We start from the raw sequence: 18,057 nt of genomic DNA, 5'->3' as shown, positions 1-18,057 counted from the left end.
GCTTGCTATAGCGATCGGAACACATAGCTCCGATCACATAGCTCAGCCGGGAGTCTGCAGCATCAGGAGCTGCCTGTAGCATCAGTGAGGGCAGCGGGGAGATTTAAAGATGGCCACCAGAGGATGAGCAGGGCGGCTGCAGATGAGCAGTAGTCCCTTTTCCGATGGACCTTTGTGCCCAGTAGCTGCAGCCGATGTGTCCTGATTTCTGCTTTATTCCCATATACTTCCTAAAAGACCTGCGATATGTGGCAATACAGCGGTGGAGGGGTGGAAGGAAATTTCTGGCTCCTCAGACCCACTTTTTGGGCTTTCTGCTTTTACTAAGTAAGACCCCTGCGCTCTCAGTGAGTGGATGCACTGTTACAGCACAGACTAACTGCGCTGATACTTATAGGCAGCTGTCCTTGCAGTCATCTATCCCCAGTGTCTCCTACACCCCCATGTGTCACCCTAGGGCTGCCACCCCCTCCTCATAGCCCCTGTCGTTCAAGTGTCCCTGTCCCTGCACAACCTGGCAGTTGCCACCCCTCCGCCTAGCCCCTGTCCTTTTAGTGTCTCAACCCCATGTGCCTTCCAGTCCTGCCTTGTGGCAGTTGATCCTCCTCTTAGTCCCTGCCCTTTGAGTGTCTCTGTCCCCCTAATGTGTCTTCCTGCACAACCTGTAGCTGCCACCCCTCATCATTATCCCTGTTTTTCTGTAGCCCTTACACCCCATGTTTCTTACCACACTGCCTGACAGATGTTACCCCACCTCATGGTCCCAGTCTCTGGCACCTCATTGCCCTCCTTGTACCTCTATTTTTTTCCTGTGAAGATGGGGTAGTGTCATTTCTTTTCTATTGGTGCCAATGTGTTTAAAATATAACAACACATGTACCCAAAGGCACCATTCTGGCAAGCTTGATCACAAATAATCTGAGGTGAATAATAACACCTTTCTCTTGCTTTAACGTATACATACAGTATATCTATTTTCTGAAATATAAGATGCATAGCGACATAAAGCAGACTAATAACCTAAAACAATAATCTAAACCCATCTACCAAAAAACAAATACCCCAAATAAAAAGCTTCCTCAAAACCCCCCACCCTGTATAACCTATCCCCAACTCAGGTATACTCGGATCTCTAAACATGTTACCCCTTCCCCTCTAATCCTATCCCTACTAACTGTACACTAATTAAGAAGACCTGCCCACCCACCAAAAGGAGGGACAATAAACTAATGACCCAAAAGCAGGATGACACTGGCTTTCCTGCCAGAAACGTATATCCGGCCCATTATATGTAAAGTGTTTAGAAACATACATTATAGTTATAAGCATAACATTTAACGTTTAATTACTTTTAAACAAAGGGAAATGAGCAAAATTAAATCAGAATTTCCTCAGCAGTTGGGTAAGGCATAATTTCAGTCCGGCCATCTAAAAAAATTTTTAGGAACAGATGTAATATACTATCACAATGAAAACAAGGATTTAAACAATAATAAAATGCTTGTGCAGAGTGGACCTGCAGTAAATTTAAGAGAGTCACTGGCTATCCAAAGCCGTCCTCAAAGCGACTCATCTGCTGGTATTACCAGCAGATGAGCGGCTTTCCTAGCGATGATGCGGGAGCACGCAGCAGGGCTCATCGCTGGGGCATACACACTGGGCGGCTTTGAGTTGCAAGCCTCTCAAACCTGCTGTTTTGAGCAGCTTTTAGCTCAAAGTCGCCCAGTGTGTATGGGCCTTTAGTGTCCTTTGGGTCTATATGTACTGTATACCTATTTATGAATAGTATTTTTTTGCCTTACCTCTTATTCACTTCTAATAATTTCCATGACTATCTTACTCTCACTGTCTGTGATAAAGCTCAAAGCATTTTAGAGAGTCCTCTTGAACACTTCACTCATATTGTGAGATTTTTTCCCTTCGGCAATATGCACAATAAAGTTGTTGTTTTTTGTTTTTTTGCTATCATGTGCCCAATGTTGTTAAACCAAAGATCAGTGACGTACTTTTTCTTTGACTGTAGCCCTGTTCATGGCCTAGGGGGTAGCATATGTTTTAATTTGCTTTGTGGCATTTTCAACAATGTGACTTTGGTGGGAAAAAGCATGCATCAATTTTTTTTATTTTTTTTGGGGTATGTTCAGAAAAGATACTGTAAGAGATACATTTTATACCAGGAATACTTTTAAGTTGTGCACAAATGTATGTCATATTAATCGGGCAATTGGTTTAAATTGGTTAAACGTATGTGCTTCTGTACAGCACTAACGTGTCAATGAATTTGCTCAGTTTTGTTTGCAGTATCATTCCAAACTCAGAAAACACACAATTATGTCTAAGGCGCTAGAGTGGGTGGCGTTCCCGATACTGATATGTTTACCAGTAGCCACTGAATGGAGGAATGCCAGCCTCCAAAACTAAACTAAAACCAACACAATTCGAGTGGCGCTTAATAATACATCAAATAAAACTTTCTTAAATAATAATATTTAATAAAAAATATATATATAAAGTTAAAACCTTACATAAAGTTAAATCTGTATAACAGAATCACCACATGTTATAGATAGTCATACAGTATATAGATATATAAAATGTCCTGATATATATAGACATCTCTATGTGGTGTTAGTAATTAGCTGTATAGAACAGCCTTTATGTCTTGGACAGGCACTGTATGCAAATAAATTTTATAGGGTGCAGCAAAAGGTGGAATACCAAACATCGCTGCTTAAGTAGCCCCAGCTAGCACCGTTCGCGTAGTGTATTCATCTGTGTCAGCGCGTCTTTACATTTAGCCGTCCGTTACCTGGCCGCTACATTGCAGTCCTCTTTAGCCGAAAGCACAGCTTAACGGATGGCAGATTGGTACAGGTCCAACTGCAGGATCTCACAGGTTGCAGGAGGATAAAAGTCCAATTGCAGTGTAAAAGTCCAACAGTGTGCCTGGTTCCCAGTAGCAAACATCGCTCTCCTCTTAATGCATTTCACTGATCACAGGGCAGCTTTTTCAAAAAGCAAGAATGGTGTTTGGACATTGTTCTGTGGGTTGTATACCTATTTGCTTAATTCTTGCAGGTCTTATTAATTGGGCCAATCATGGTTATTGTAAACATTGTGCAATTGCTGTTAACACATAGATACTTGTTACATACATAGGACACACCGCAAAAGGAGCAATAATAATAATAATAGCAAAGCAAAAATGTAAGAAAATTTGCTTCTTGGACCCCATTAAGCAGGGGGGAAAAGTAGGAAAAATCTTTAGTGTAAAAAGTGAGAACACCATGCAGAACCTCTAATATATACCCTTACTGGATAATTATGCATTTATAGGGGTTTACATAGTATAATTTGGCCACTGGAACTCACGTTAACACATGGGATCAGAGGCTTATTCCCAATCCTGTGTGTTTTTGCCTGATCGTTGGACCATTTTTGATTGCTAATTGGATACAGTGATGATGATTATCAGTCAATAATGGCAATATTCGCCCATTTTTATCAAAAGTGGCATCCGGGATAACATAACAAGATATCCATCTAAAAAGTGTTTATTCCAGCATTTTAAAATTTCTGTACTTTGAAATCCTCAAGTGTAATGAAAAGTCCACTGCCCCTCAAGCAGAACTAATTTATTAAACACAATCATGCATATGTGCTTTTATCATTTTGGGATATGGACACACTGAAAATAATTTGTTTTATGTTGGTAGTAGGTTATTGGGGTTTTTTTGCATTCTCAATTATACACATTTCATTGAGTTTGTTTATTCATTTTTTCACAGTGTTGGGAGAATGGAATAATACTCTGCAGGAAACTTGCTGAGCAGTATGAAAACTACTATGACTACAGGAATCTCAGTAAAATGAGGGTAACTCAAACACAGGGTTATATTATTGGTATGTTTGACAATACAGTTGTGTCTGGGCAAGTACACAGCATCAGTTCCTGAAATCTGGGCCTTATGGATGGTAAAGGCGCAAGATATGTGTAACAATAGAGCATTCTATTCTAAAGATTGAATAACCCCCTAAGATGATTCAATTATTCTATACCTGTAGTTCCAAGAACTTTATTCCCAGTATATATATATATAGTAACAGACTGTTGCTGTTTACCATGTATGTGTAACCAAATGTCAACAGCCATACTTTCAGCAGCCAACAGTCGGGATTGAATAGTGAAATCCCCTTATTTCTGAAAATCAGAAATAAAGGGATTTCACTATTCAATGCCGGATGTTTTCATTAGGGAAACAGTTGGGATTCACGACTGCAGACTCAGTTCTTTGAAAGGCGAAATCTGCATTTGTGGAAATGGACGATAAATTTCCGTTGCGGATAAAGACGTGGATTCGTGGATCCCTCTTTTCTGATTTTTTGGATTGATTCCGAAAATCTGAAAAAAAAGGAAAAGGATTGAATACATGAAATGCGAATAATATCTATTATTTGCAGAAATAACCGATAGTTAGCTGTTTTTTGGCAAAATAGCAGCATAGAATAACCCCATAGTAGTAAATCACATGCATTAATTATATACAAGAAATGCTTTTATACATGGACAACAGACTTTTATTCTCTCTTTGCTCTAGCATACTGTACTTTTGTATGTTCAGTATATATGTTTAAGAGAGCAGTAATAGTAGTGATTCATAACAAGTGCGTATAACATTACTGTACAGTATGTCATTGCAGATCTTTAGCCGTCACAGAAAATGCCACGTTGCATTGTAGAAACAAGATACTGCCATTGTTCTGTGCAATTGATTTACAATCCTAAAACAATTTATTTTCCTGTTTCAAAAGATGATGGAAGCTTCCCTGTATGATAAAATAATGGACCAACAGCGCTTGGAGCCAGAGTTTTTTCGTGTTGGCTTTTATGGGAAGAAGTTTCCCTTTTTCTTGAGAGTAAGTTGTAGAAATATATTGTAGATTTTTTTTAATGTTTACAAAACCATATTCTTTTCTGTAATATATATATTACTACTTCTATCCATTGGTTTAAATGCTTAGGTAAAGACTTTTTTAGAAGATGACTATAAGTATACATGTGGCATAAGTATTCCTGTGCCACATGTATTGCCAATATTCACATTGTTTGGGTCTATTCCTTTAAACCTAGTTGTCTAGATGGCCTGCTATCATTTTTTATATATATATATATATATATATATATATATATATATATATATATATATATATATATATATTTATTAAAGATCAGGACTGTACATAACAATGAACAAACCTTTGTCAGTAGATCTAAAGCGTACAATTGAAGAGTAGGGTTTGATGATCAGAAATGCGGTTGCACAGCAAACATGACAGGAGGTAGAGGAGGAGTGACAGTGTGTCTAGAACAGTCAGAAAAAGAGGGGGAGAGGGGAACTACCACAAATAAAGGACGGCCAGATGCCCCAAACCCAAACTTCGGTTATACATATTTAATAAATGGTTTTATGTCCATGTAGAAATGATTCACTTTTCAGCAGGCCTGCCATCAGGGGGGTTCTGCAGGGTTTGGTGTCCTGGGCCAGTATACAGAGGGAACCTGGCTAGCAGCGGTAAATTGTATTTGAGCACTGCACTGGAAACTTTAAAAAAAACGGCTCAATATAAGGGATACAATAAAGTACAAAGTGAGCACTAAAAGGGGTAAAGGTAAATATATGAAAAGAAAAGTTAAAAGATCAGAAATGAAAGAAAATGCACCTGTAAGGGAAAAAAAAATTACAGAATGTTTACACTCTTCTCATATTCTCATAGAAGAGTGCAAACCTTTCAGGTGGCAGCGGGGTTAACCGGTGCTACCAGCTGATTGTAGCTGGAGTAACTGGTGGCAGCCAGGCCATGTAATCCTTGTCGACCTAATATATGTCAACCATAGTGAGGACCCTCTGACCCATACCGTTTTTAAGCTGATAAATCATTGAGGGAAAGGCTTTAACCAGTTACTGTAACTGCCTTATATTTTTCCAAAATATGCTCAGAAATTTATGGGCTTTTTTTAATGATTGAATTATGCTAAGAAACTAATCACACACTATTTTACGATCATACAGTATATATACATACGCAAATATTATATACTGTATGTCCACATACTGTATGTGGTCACAGCATTTATTCTTAATGATGCCATAATATTAGCACTGATCTGTAGTGCTCTCATTCTCAGGCAATGCAACTGTTAATCAGGTTTAAACTATAATTAACTACCTTCTTTTATGATCAGAACAAAGAGTTTGTTTGTCGAGGCCATGACTATGAGAGACTGGAAGCTTTCCAGCAGCGCATGCTGACAGAATTCCCACATGCCATTGCAATGCAACATGCCAACCAGCCTGATGAAACTATATTCCAGGCAGAAGCTCAGTGTATCCTTTCAACATTATGAGGTTTAAAGGCAGGTCATGCCACACTTTACTGTTTAGTAATGAACCACTACTATATCTAATCATGTACTTTTAGTGATATTTTCTGCCGTTGTGTAAACTCATGGTAGTGTTTTGTTCAGAATGTGTACTTTTTTTTATACCAATCAAGATTATGTATATAGTCTTTACTTTTATGCAGTGAATTCAATTAACCACGAAATGCTGTCTTCACTGTAAAAACCGTGAATTGTGAAAAGTGCCTGTTAAATTGTCGTTGAAAACTGATTATGTGAATTTCAATCCACCACCTCTAAGCATGTGAAAAGTTGGTAAAAAAAAAAAAATATATGCATAGAAGAGCCATTTAACACAATTTAAGTACCATAAATGCTTTTATTATAATCAATAATAATGTCTACACTGCTGTCTGGTGTAATTTAGCTTTGTGTGTGTGTTGGGGGGAGGTTACAGGCTGATTTACCCATTTGTCACTTTAACTGCAAAAATCAATGTTTAAGGGAAATCCTGTTTACGTAAATTTCTATTTGAAGAGCACATAATCGCAAAAAGCTCTGAAAATAGCAAACACGGTAAAAGACGGCAATTTCACAGCTCATATTTCCTCTGTATTATGTACATGGAACCAATCCAACTAGCATTCCTGTAATTATTATTATTAATTATAAGGTTTGGAGGGTGAACATTGGTTTGCCTCCAACATGTATCTTATTTTTCTTATAAGACCTAATTCTCAGTACTTGTCACTTTAAATGAGGTCATTAATCTTAAATCAAAAGCTTATTTGACAGGTTTCTAATTTTTTACTGCACATAAGTTACCTCTGAAAAATAAATAGTACTACTGAGAAAGGCACAATTCTTAACACATAATAGCCACACACATCTGTTATATATTTATATTGAAATAAAAAAATGTGTAAATAAAGCTTCTATTTCCTATATAAGGTAAACCTTACAGGTCATTATGATGAATAAAATGTTTGCTTGGCAATTTTCACACCAATTTTGACAAATTCACTTGGCACTCAAAGGGTTAATATTACAGTTTCATAGCAAAGTTCACAAACGTCTTTTCTTATGTGTATTTGGTGTTATCTCCAAAGGGAAAATGAAATATTCTTCACTATATATAGTTAATATTCTTGTGGCTGGTTTGTGTAACAGTAGTCCTGGATTGTGTACTTTCAATTACATGGAGTTTTTATTCATTTCTACTTTTAAGCTTACTTTTGTAGTTTTGACGGTAACTGTTTAAAAAAAAATACTTAACCCCTTCCCGACAGAGCCTGTTTTTGCCTTCCTGACAGAGCCCTTTTTTTCAATTCTGACATGTCTCACTTAAGTGGGGATAACTTTTTTTTGCTTTTACTTATCCCAGTGATTTTGAGATTGTTTTTTCGTGACACATTGTACTTCAAGTTAGTGGTAAATTTTCGTCGATACAGTCTGTGTTTTTTTGTGAAAAATACCAAAATATCGTGAAAAAATGGAAAATTTTGCGATTTGCAAAATGTTAAATTTTCTGCTTGTGAGACAAATAATCTTACCACTCAAAATAGTGAATAACTAACATAGACCATATGTCTACTTTATGTTGCCATCATTATTTCAACCTCATTTTCATTTTTTTGGACACTAGGAGGCTTAAAATATGAATAGCAAATTCTCAAATTTTCAAGAAAATTTCAAACACTGATTTTTTTAGGGACCAGGTCAGTTATGATGTGACTTTGAGGGACTTGTATGTGAGACACCCCCATAAATGATGCCATTTCAAAAACTGCACCCCTCACAGTATTCAAAACAGCATTTTGGAAGTTTGTTAACCCTTTAGGTGTTTCACAGGAATTAAAACAAAGTGTAGGTGAAATTTCAAAATTTCATTTTTTTTTCGGATTTTCAATTTTAATACATTTTTCTAAGGAACACAGTAGATTTTACTAGAGAAATGTGACTAAAAATTGATTCCCCCAATTCTTTGGTTTTCATAAATATCCTATATGTGGCCCTAGTATGCACGGTGACCAAACCACAGGCTTCATAATAGAAGGAGCACCTACTTGATTTTGGAGCCTCCTTTTTATGAGATTATTTTTTAGGCACCATGTAGGTTTCTAGGCACCATAAAATGCTAAAAGTTAGGTACCCCCCCACAAGTGACCCCATTTTGCAAACTACACCCTTCAGGGAATTCATCAAGGGGTATAGTGTACATTTCAAACCCCCAGGGGTTTCACCAATTGTGGTACAACTGGGCAGTGAAAATGAAAAAAATAAATTTTTCATTTTCACAGCTCAGTTGTATCAAAATTGGTGAAACCCCGGGGGGTTTGAAATGTACACTATACCCCTTGATGAATTCCCTGAAGGGTGTAGTTTGCAAAATGGGGTCACTTGTGGGGGGGTTCCACTGTATGGGTGTTTCGGGGGTCATTCAACCAGAATCTGTGCTGCAAAATCCAAAAATCACTCCTTCCCTTCTGAGTCCTGCCATGCACCCAACTGGTATTTTTTGGTCACATGTGAGGCATTGCCGTACTCGGGAGAAATTGGGGCACAGATTTTGGGGTGCTTTTTCTCCTTCATACCTTGTAAAAATTAAAAATTTTGAGCCAGAACTGCATTTTTCTGTAAAAAAATGTAATTTTTTACAGAAAAATGCAGTTCTGGCTCAAAATTTTTAATTTTCACAAGGAATGAAGGAGACAAAGCACCCCAAAATCTGTGCCCCAATTTCTCCCGAGTACGGCAATGCCTCACATGTGACCAAAAAATGCCAGTTGGGTGCATGGCAGGACTCAGAAGGGAAGGAGTGATTTTTGGTGGTGGAATGAATGGTGGGTGCTATGTCGCATTAGCAAGACCCCCGAAGCACCAATACAGTGGAACCCCCCCACAAGTGACCCCATTTTGGTCACCAGCTTTGGGATGGGGGCTGGCGCTGCGGCTGGCGGGGGGGTGGGAGCGGTGCTGGCGCTGCGGCAGCCGGGTGGGTGGGAGGGAGGGGGGCTGCCGGGTGGGAGGGGGGGGGGGGCTGGCGATCGGTGGTGATCGGTGCTGTACAGCACCGATCACTGTGTTACCGAGCGGCTTAGCCGCCGGTAACACAGAAAACGCTGCAATTGGCTGTTCACATTTGAACAGCCAATCGCAGCGATCGCCGCGAGGGGGGATGTCTGCTGTCAGGGACAGCAGACATCTCCAAACTGTCACCGCGTCTATAGACGCGGTGACAGTAAAACCATGACGTATATATACGTCTTCGGTCGGGAAGTACCTCCCGACCATGACGTATATATACGTCATATGTCGGGAATATCTATGTATATATATGTGTGTGTGTGTGTGTGTATGTATATGTATATATGTGTATATATGTGTGTGTATATATATATGTATATATATATATATATATATATATATATATATATATATACACACATATATATATATATATATATATATATATATATATATATGTGTGTGTATATATATATATGTATACACACATATATATACACACACACATATACACATGTGTATATATATATATATATATATATATATATATATATATATATAAAATTCAGCTGATTTAATTTTATTTTATTTTTAGCAGCTCATGCTGCTGCTGCTGCTGCTGTGGGTACGGGGGTGGGAGGGGGGAGCGCACGCTGCGTGCGCTCCGGCTGCGACTGCCGGGTGCTGACGGTGAGCTGCCGGGTGCTGCTGCCGGGTGCTGACGGTGAGCTGCCGGGGGGGTGGGAGGGGGTGTCTGCGGATCGGTGGTGATCGGTGCTGCACCGATCACCACCGATTTCTGTGTTACCGAGCGGCGTAGCCGCCGGTAACACGGAAATAGCTGTGATTGGCTGTTCACATTTGAACAGCCAATCACAGCGATCGCCGACCGGGGGGGGGCACCCCTGCCCCCCCTGGGCGACGAGGGGGGATGTCTGCTGTCAGGGACAGCAGACATCACCTAACTGTCACTGCGTCTCTAGACGCAGTGACAGTTTAAACACATGACGTACATTTATGCCATGTGTCGGGAAGTACTTCCCGACCATGACGTAAATGTACGTCCAATGTCGGGAAGGGGTTAATGAATGCATAAAATGAATGAAATCCAATAATGTGAATTTAGTATTAAAAATGTATTACAGTGCAAGAAAAGAGGGACGGTCATTGACCAGCGATGATTTCAAATCATTGCTGGTCTGTGACCAATGGTAACTACTTTTTACCATCAATGGGGAGAACCAGTTGGTTTCCTGACATTGATGATACAGATCTATCTATCTATCTATCTATCTATCTATCTATCTATCTATCTCTCTTTAGGATTGTGGTACATGGAGCATAGCTCTGCACCCTGACACCCATAAAGCAATGCCCTCAGACCCAATTGGCCACAATTCACTGAACATTTGGGAGTAACCATAGATGATTCCCTTATGAATGGTTTTATACGAACAAGGTTATCCTTCAATTGTGCCATCGATGGTAATTATTGATGCATAACTCACCAATAGTCATCCCTACAGGAGAAGTAATAAACATGGTTGTTTTTCTGTATGTGCGAATTACTTTCTACATAGGTGTAATTATTAATGATACTGTACTTTCTGATAATATTTTAGTATTTTTTCCCAGTGGATATGTTTTCAAGTCCATTTTAAGTAATTCTGTTTTTTGGATTGTCCTTGACCATCTGCTCAGACTTACAGATTTATGCAGTGACTCCAATTCCTGAGAGCCAGGAAGTCCTGCAGAGAGAGGGTGTTCCTGATAACATCAAAAGCTTCTACAAAGTGAATCATATTTGGAGGTACCGCTATGACAGGCCTTTTCATAAGGGTACTAAGGACAAGGAGAATGAATTCAAGGTACACAGCACGTTTTTTCTGTGTTGCATTAGCATCTACATGTACACACAGAACATTTCTTTAAGAGTGCACAGGAGGTCACATTACTTCTTTACACATTTCCTATTTCTGCAATTTAACACAAATGAATTGTGTGTTAGCAGAAATGACTACTTTGCATTTGAATATTCCCAGCAGAGAGAGAGAGAGAGCGTTCTATTACATCTAGACACGTATCATCCGGATGAAAATGGGGATGTGAATCTCTTGAAAAGGCTTTTGTCCTCTAGAGATTTTTCAGAGCTAAAGAGAGGTTCCTATTTTACAGGATCACTGTTCAGAACTGAGAATACAGTTGCTTGGAGATATTTACAAATGTATAAGGATCAATTCTTAACATTTTGTGTAGGTGCAAAATGTGCCTTGAACCACAGGTGCCAATCTGTTATCTCTTATCCATACTGCCCAAATCAAGATCATGGGCTGGATATATTACCAGTCTAGTGCAAGTCGAACAACAAAAGCAAGGGGCTGGTAGCCATGTTTCAGTGTAAAGGTGCCAATACACTTTGATTTCGCCCGATTCCGATGGATCGGGACAAGAAATCTGCCCAAATCGGATGTGTTTGACATCCCCTCTGACCCAATGCATGGTCCCGTGTGCATCGGTCAAAGTGGGGAGTTCGGATAGGCTGCACATTACATTGATCGGATCAGACCCATCAGTGGCTTTTTTAGCACCCGCGATGTGTTGGGTCCGATCCTAAGCGTGTGCCAGTGGTGAAGCACCACTGGCACACACCTATGTGCGGACTGGCAGCTGGGTAATTCTTGCTGTATTTGCCGGGTGGCGGGGCGGGAAGCGGCTGCTGAATGTGAAAAAATATTTTTGAAAAGACTGGCCGGACACTGATTGGCTGAGAGAATTCTACCAGCCAATCAGATTGGCTGTCCAGTCTTTTAAAAATATTTTTACTTAACCTTTGCAATTAAATCCAGTGTTAGTAAGTTACAGTAACTATTTTATCAGATATAGAACATCAATGATTCATAATATACTGGTAAAATGAATATACAGGTTTTTTTTTAAGAAATTCATATAGGCCACTAGTTTAAGTGCATAAGTTATATGTCAAAAAGTAAATCTTAGCATTTCTTTTCATGAAACGATGATAATATTAAAATATGGGGAGGGGATCATTTGGTCTATTGCATTATGGTCGAAAGTCATTAGGTCGAATCCATTAGGTCGACATGCTAAAAGGTCGACATGACTCTAGGTCGACATGGGAAAAGGTCGACATGATTCTAGGTCGAAAGGTCATTAGTTCGACAGGTCATTAGTTCGACAAGGTCATTAGTTCGACATTGTCTATGTCGACATTCACAAGGTCGACATGGGGTTTTTCACTGTTTTTTTACCTGAATGTCAACACAGTCGACATGGACACAGTTTAAAGTGCACTGCATCCCCTCGCATCGCTCGCTGCGCTCGCTATGCGTCGGGCACGGTGCCGCGCTACGCTCGGCACACTATTTTATTCTCCCACCACGCCCTAGTGGATGGTAGGGCATGAAATACCGCCTGTCGGCACATGTTGGCTCAAAAAACAGTGAAAAACTCCATGTCGACCTTGTGAATGTCGACATAGACAATGTCGAACTAATGACCTTGTCGAACTAATGACCTGTCGAACTAATGACCTTTCGAACTAGAATCATGTCGACCTTTTCCCATGTCGACCTAGAGTCATGTCGACCTTTTAGCATGTCGACCTAATGGATTCGACCTAATGACTGTCTACCATAATGCAGTAGACCAAATGACCGCATCCCAAAATATGTGGTGGTGTCTTTCTTTTTCTTCCAATAATATTTATGTTTATTATGGCTAGCTTGTATTAGATAGACTTGCATTAATAGTTTATTATGGAATAGACAGAATTGACTACCGTATATACTCAAGTATAAGCCTACTTTTTCAGAACATTTTTTATGCTGAAAAAGCCCCCCTCGGCTTATACTCGAGTGAGGGTCCCACTTGAGTCAATAAATTTTCCCAGTTTTTTGTTGTAAAATTAGGTGCCTCGGCTTATGTTCAGGTCGACTTATACTCGAGTATATACGGTAATTGTACAATTCACCCTCTCTATTTAACTGTATGCTTATGCAAGGGTTGGGGCAAGTGGGAACTGGTTGCAGCTTAAACATGAAGGTTTGAGATGGATGTTTTATCAAAATCTTCATCCAATGAAAATATCCCAAACATAATTCAGTGGGAAATGGTCTTTAAAATGTAATTAATATAATTACAGTATATGTTAGTGTTCTACCGGCTGTATTGCTACTTGAAATGCAGATGGTCCATTGTGCTGCGTATTGAACAATCACAGGCCATTGAGTGTGAGAGAAAACTTACAGTACAAAAATTTATGGATATAAAATAATTTATTTCTATGATGAGAATAAAATGTAAAGTATGTCTTGAAATGCTTTGTATGCACAATATGACTGCCAATGGGAGATCCTAAAGCTTTCCTTGTGACAGGTTAATGTTATTACATGTCAACTATGGTATGTCCATGGTGCAGTTGAGAAACCCTCCCTTTATTACTGTTTTGTAATTGGCTGTCTTTGTTTTGTCAGAAGTCGCACAACTTTGGACAGTGCTGCCTATTGTAGCATAGATACATTTTGATGACTTTCACTTTTTTTAGATCATAATTTAGATTAGGTAATGTTGCTGGATGGAGTTCCATCTTAAACATATGTAACTCTAATTTAAAATGATTTTAATGCCCCTTCAAATAATTCCTTAATATCCTTGTTTTCCTTCTGCTTAGAGTCTCTGGGTAGAAAGAACAGCTCTGACATTAGTGCAAAGTTTGCCTGGAATATCACGATGGTTTGAAGTTGAAAAACGTGAAGTGGTAAGTACATCTGTCACTTGTGGAATAGTATAAGATAAAACACAATTTATCATGAAATTAATTCAGGAGTTTATGCATCTGTGTAGTGGATTATGCCTTAACACACAATAGTTGTATATAATTGAAGCTGCAGAAAACATGCAAAACTTGTGAGAGCATATTTAGATGACCTTGCAAATAGTTACCAAACAAAAAAAATATCTTTGTATCTGCTCTAATATATTTGATTTAAACAGGACTTATATGTAAGAATCAAACTACACTCTGTCACAAATAATAAACACAACAGTTTTAATATACCAGATTTTACACAGATTATTAAAAAAATCCAGTATGTGAATTCCCTTTCATATATAAAATTGCATCATTTGCATAATAAGCATACTTGGAGAAGGTGCATCTTTCCTATTTTATATATCAATCCTAGTTGATATGTATCAAAGCAATGCTACTGGAAGCTTCCAAATGAAATAAGTGTAGCTGTCCCGTACTTAAAGTGGACCCGGTAATTCGAGAAACCTGGGATATCTACATCTCATTACTGGGTCCATTTAATATAAGTACGAGACATCTACACTTATTTGATTTGGAAACTTCCAGTAGCAATGATTTGATAAGTATCCACAAGGAGTGATATATGAAAATGGAGATGATCCACCTTCTCCATGTATGCTTATTATGCAAATGATGCGCTTTCATATATCTTTTTTTTTTTTTTTAATCTATGTAAAATCTGGTATGTTAAAACTGCTTTTTTTATTTGTAACATTGTGTGGTTTGATTCTTGCAGATCAGTCCTGTTTAACTCAATATGTTATTAGCATAGTTATTTTATAAAATAAAACAAGTTTGTATTTTTTTTCTTTTTACATGAGAACATTGTTAACTGTATACCCAGTATGGATGTTACTATATAAGGCTGCACCATACATACAGTACAGAAATGTTCTTCATGTTAGAGAAATACAGTTCCTCAGTAGCGGATTAGCCACGGGGCGATAGGGGCGGTCGCCCCAGGGCCCCCACACATCTGAGGGCCCCCACACCCGCCACCCCACTGCTGCGGTGGCAGGTGACGGGTGGCAGACAGCGCGGTCTTGCAGCGCAGGGGGTCCCTGCGGCGCATGTGAAGTGAACGGCGGGGTCCCTGCAGCAGATGGGAACTAGTTACTAGTTCCCATCTGCTGCAGGGACTCCTCTGCTCACTTCACATACGCCGCAGGCTGGGCCGGGGGAACTGTGTTACCTAGTATATTGGGCCGCTGCCACATCGACTTGATTCAAGTCACAGCAGTCACCTCCATCCTCCCCCTGCGCTCACTACTATACGAGCGCACCACTCACTGTGCAGCGCAGGCTTCCTCCGGCTATTTGGAAGCGTCTATTTGGTATGCGCTCAACGGCCGCCAGCTAATCAGAACTCGTGTTCCGGCAGCCAATCACTGCGCGGCTACCAGAACATGAGTTCTTATTGGCTGGCGGCCGTTGCCGCATACCAAATAGATGCTTCCAAATAGCCGGAGGAAGCCTGTGCTGCACAGTGAGCTCCAATTGGCTCACAAACTGGAGCCATATTTATAATAACTGCTGGAGGGGTTAGCAGCGGCGGCGGTGGCGACTGCAGCGTGAGTCGGCTGGGGGAGAGTGCTGAGCGGTGGCAACATCTATGACAGCCACCCCAGCCCCTGCAAGACTGAGGTAAACACATGGCTCCATCCGGAGGAGGGTGGTAGATGATGTCTTTTGGGGGGTGGGGTAGATCATGCCTCCGGGGGGGGGCCCCCACAGACCTTTTTGTCCAGGGCCCCCACACACCTTAATCCGGCCCTGCAGTTCCTAGAAGGGGCACAATCACTAAATCAGAATCTCTTTATTGCCAGGTATACAGTGCAACTCAGTACACAATACACAAGGAATTTGTTTCTGACGACTACTGCTCCTAGACATACATGACAAGTACTAGCAAGTAATATGACCGTGACAATATGGTTGGGGGCATCACGCTGGTGCATAGGTAGCATTTAATGTTGTGGTTGCTTGGGTAAAGAAACTGTTCCTGTGCCTGACTGTCTTCACTGGTTGCGAGCTGTACCTCCCACCGGACGGCAACCTTTTGAACAAGCCATGAGCAGTATGTAGCTGTAAATAAGTGCAAGAAAAAAAAAACCTTAAAATAAAGATATTTATGGGAAAACTCCTTGAGATATTTTAACGAGAATGTTCCTAGCTACACAGATATACTATCCTACCCCTTCCGTAGCCTATAATTTGTTAGAAATTCATTAGAGAATTAACTGTCAAAGTAACAGTAAAGTAACATCAGCAAATCACTAGTGAGCCTATGGTTACATAAAATAGGATACAGGTTGAGTATCCCTTATCCGAAATGCTCGGGACCATGAGCTTTTCGGATAAGGGATATTTCCGGTTTTTGGAATATATTTTTTTAACACACTTATCTGGTCCCCCGGCATCCACGGCAGCCTTCAGGATCTTCTTCAGTGGTTCCAATGGTACATTGCGCGAATTTGCAGGCGTGTAGGTGATGTCACCGGTGCACCCGCGCAATGACTCCTGGGACCACTGAAGATGCTGAAGAAGTTCCAGAATTCCGCCGTGGACAGCGATGTATGAAAAAATGGGCAGGGGGGGGGGGGGGGGGAATCCAAAATATTCTAACAAAAAAATAAGTTTTTGTGGAATATTTCGGATAAGAGATCTCCGGATAATGGAGACTCGACCTGTACTTCCTGTAATATTTTGCAGTATAATATAATATATCTAATATATCTACAGATAATATTAAACACTGACATATTTGCACTCATTTTTGTGTGTGCCATTTGTCATGGTTAACACCTATTTGGTTCAGTCTTATTATGTAAAGCAATTGTGCGACTCGGACAGTAACTGTAAAATTGACTGGTTCTGTAGGACTCAAGACACTTGGGTTGCTACTTTCCTATATTTCCGGTGTGTCTCTCTTGTTTGTTTTTCAGTCATAAGCAACAGACAAATGCCTAGTGTCTGTGACCTTAATTTGCAGGGCTGGGTGTGTGGAAGCACACAGTAAGGCTTGCTGTCACTTCTCTTCTATGCATAAGAGCTTTTCCTAAACTATCTAGTGCCAGCTGCACTTTGCCTTCCTTTTTTTTTTTCTTGAAAAGGACATTACATTAAAAGCATTATATATTTTGAGGCCAAATGCATGCTTTGTAGACTCACAAACAAGTGTAGGTCTATGTCTGCAAGATACTGAGGTTTAAACTCACTGCATGATAAAGCGGAAAAGAGTTTAACCCTTTTCTGTGATTTATTTTCCAGCAAGGTTACTTTTACATTGGAATGGACAGTGTGTCAAATATTTCCATCTCTGTTGCCTAATACATACTGTATACACACCAAAGACACTTAGTACGCATAGTCTGTTTTTTCTCTTTTGGGATGCTACGTTAAAGAAAAAACAATTTTCGATTGCCCATTTAGGGGGTTGTTCTGGTTGATTCACAAGTCTGCGAATTCGCAGCCTTGCAAATCCACCAAACCCTGTCTGGCGAATCAACGCCCCTCCCCCCCCCTGCATGCGCAGACGTGCAAATCCGTACTGCTTGCGAATGCACGCAGGACCGAACAAACTTGAATAACCCCCTTAGTTCATTTTGTTGGGGAGTTTGGTACAAAAGGGATTGTGTGACTAGTGACCAGTTTGAAAATTTACTTTAGTGATGTCAATCAGATGAATAAAAGGGATGGGCAATTCTGGGTAAGAAACAATTACCTTATTTGCCGGCGTATAAGACGACCCCCCAACATTTCCACTCAAAATATAGAGTTTGTTATAAAGGTGCACCCG

General features: G+C 39.9%; 1 protein-coding gene across 2 annotated transcripts in view; it reads left to right on the top strand.

Annotated features, from left to right (window-relative positions):
* Positions 1-18,057, top strand: part of DOCK4 (dedicator of cytokinesis 4) — a 357,536-nt gene that overhangs the window by 295,547 nt on the left and 43,932 nt on the right. For both annotated transcript variants that reach the window (XM_083182741.1, XM_083182740.1), the window contains 5 exons: positions 3,789-3,875; positions 4,813-4,917; positions 6,245-6,386; positions 11,129-11,295; positions 14,118-14,204. In XM_083182741.1, coding sequence (XP_083038867.1) covers positions 3,789-3,875; positions 4,813-4,917; positions 6,245-6,386; positions 11,129-11,295; positions 14,118-14,204 — 588 coding nt within the window. The remainder of the gene's footprint in view (positions 1-3,788; positions 3,876-4,812; positions 4,918-6,244; positions 6,387-11,128; positions 11,296-14,117; positions 14,205-18,057) is intronic.

The sequence above is a fragment of the Crinia signifera genome, chromosome 4 (genome assembly GCF_055691185.1).
Source record: "Crinia signifera chromosome 4, ASM5569118v1, whole genome shotgun sequence".
Classification (NCBI taxonomy): Eukaryota; Metazoa; Chordata; class Amphibia; order Anura; family Myobatrachidae; genus Crinia; species Crinia signifera.
The sequence above is the reverse complement of the archived record's forward strand: the minus strand, read 5'-3'. Positions and strand labels throughout refer to the sequence as shown.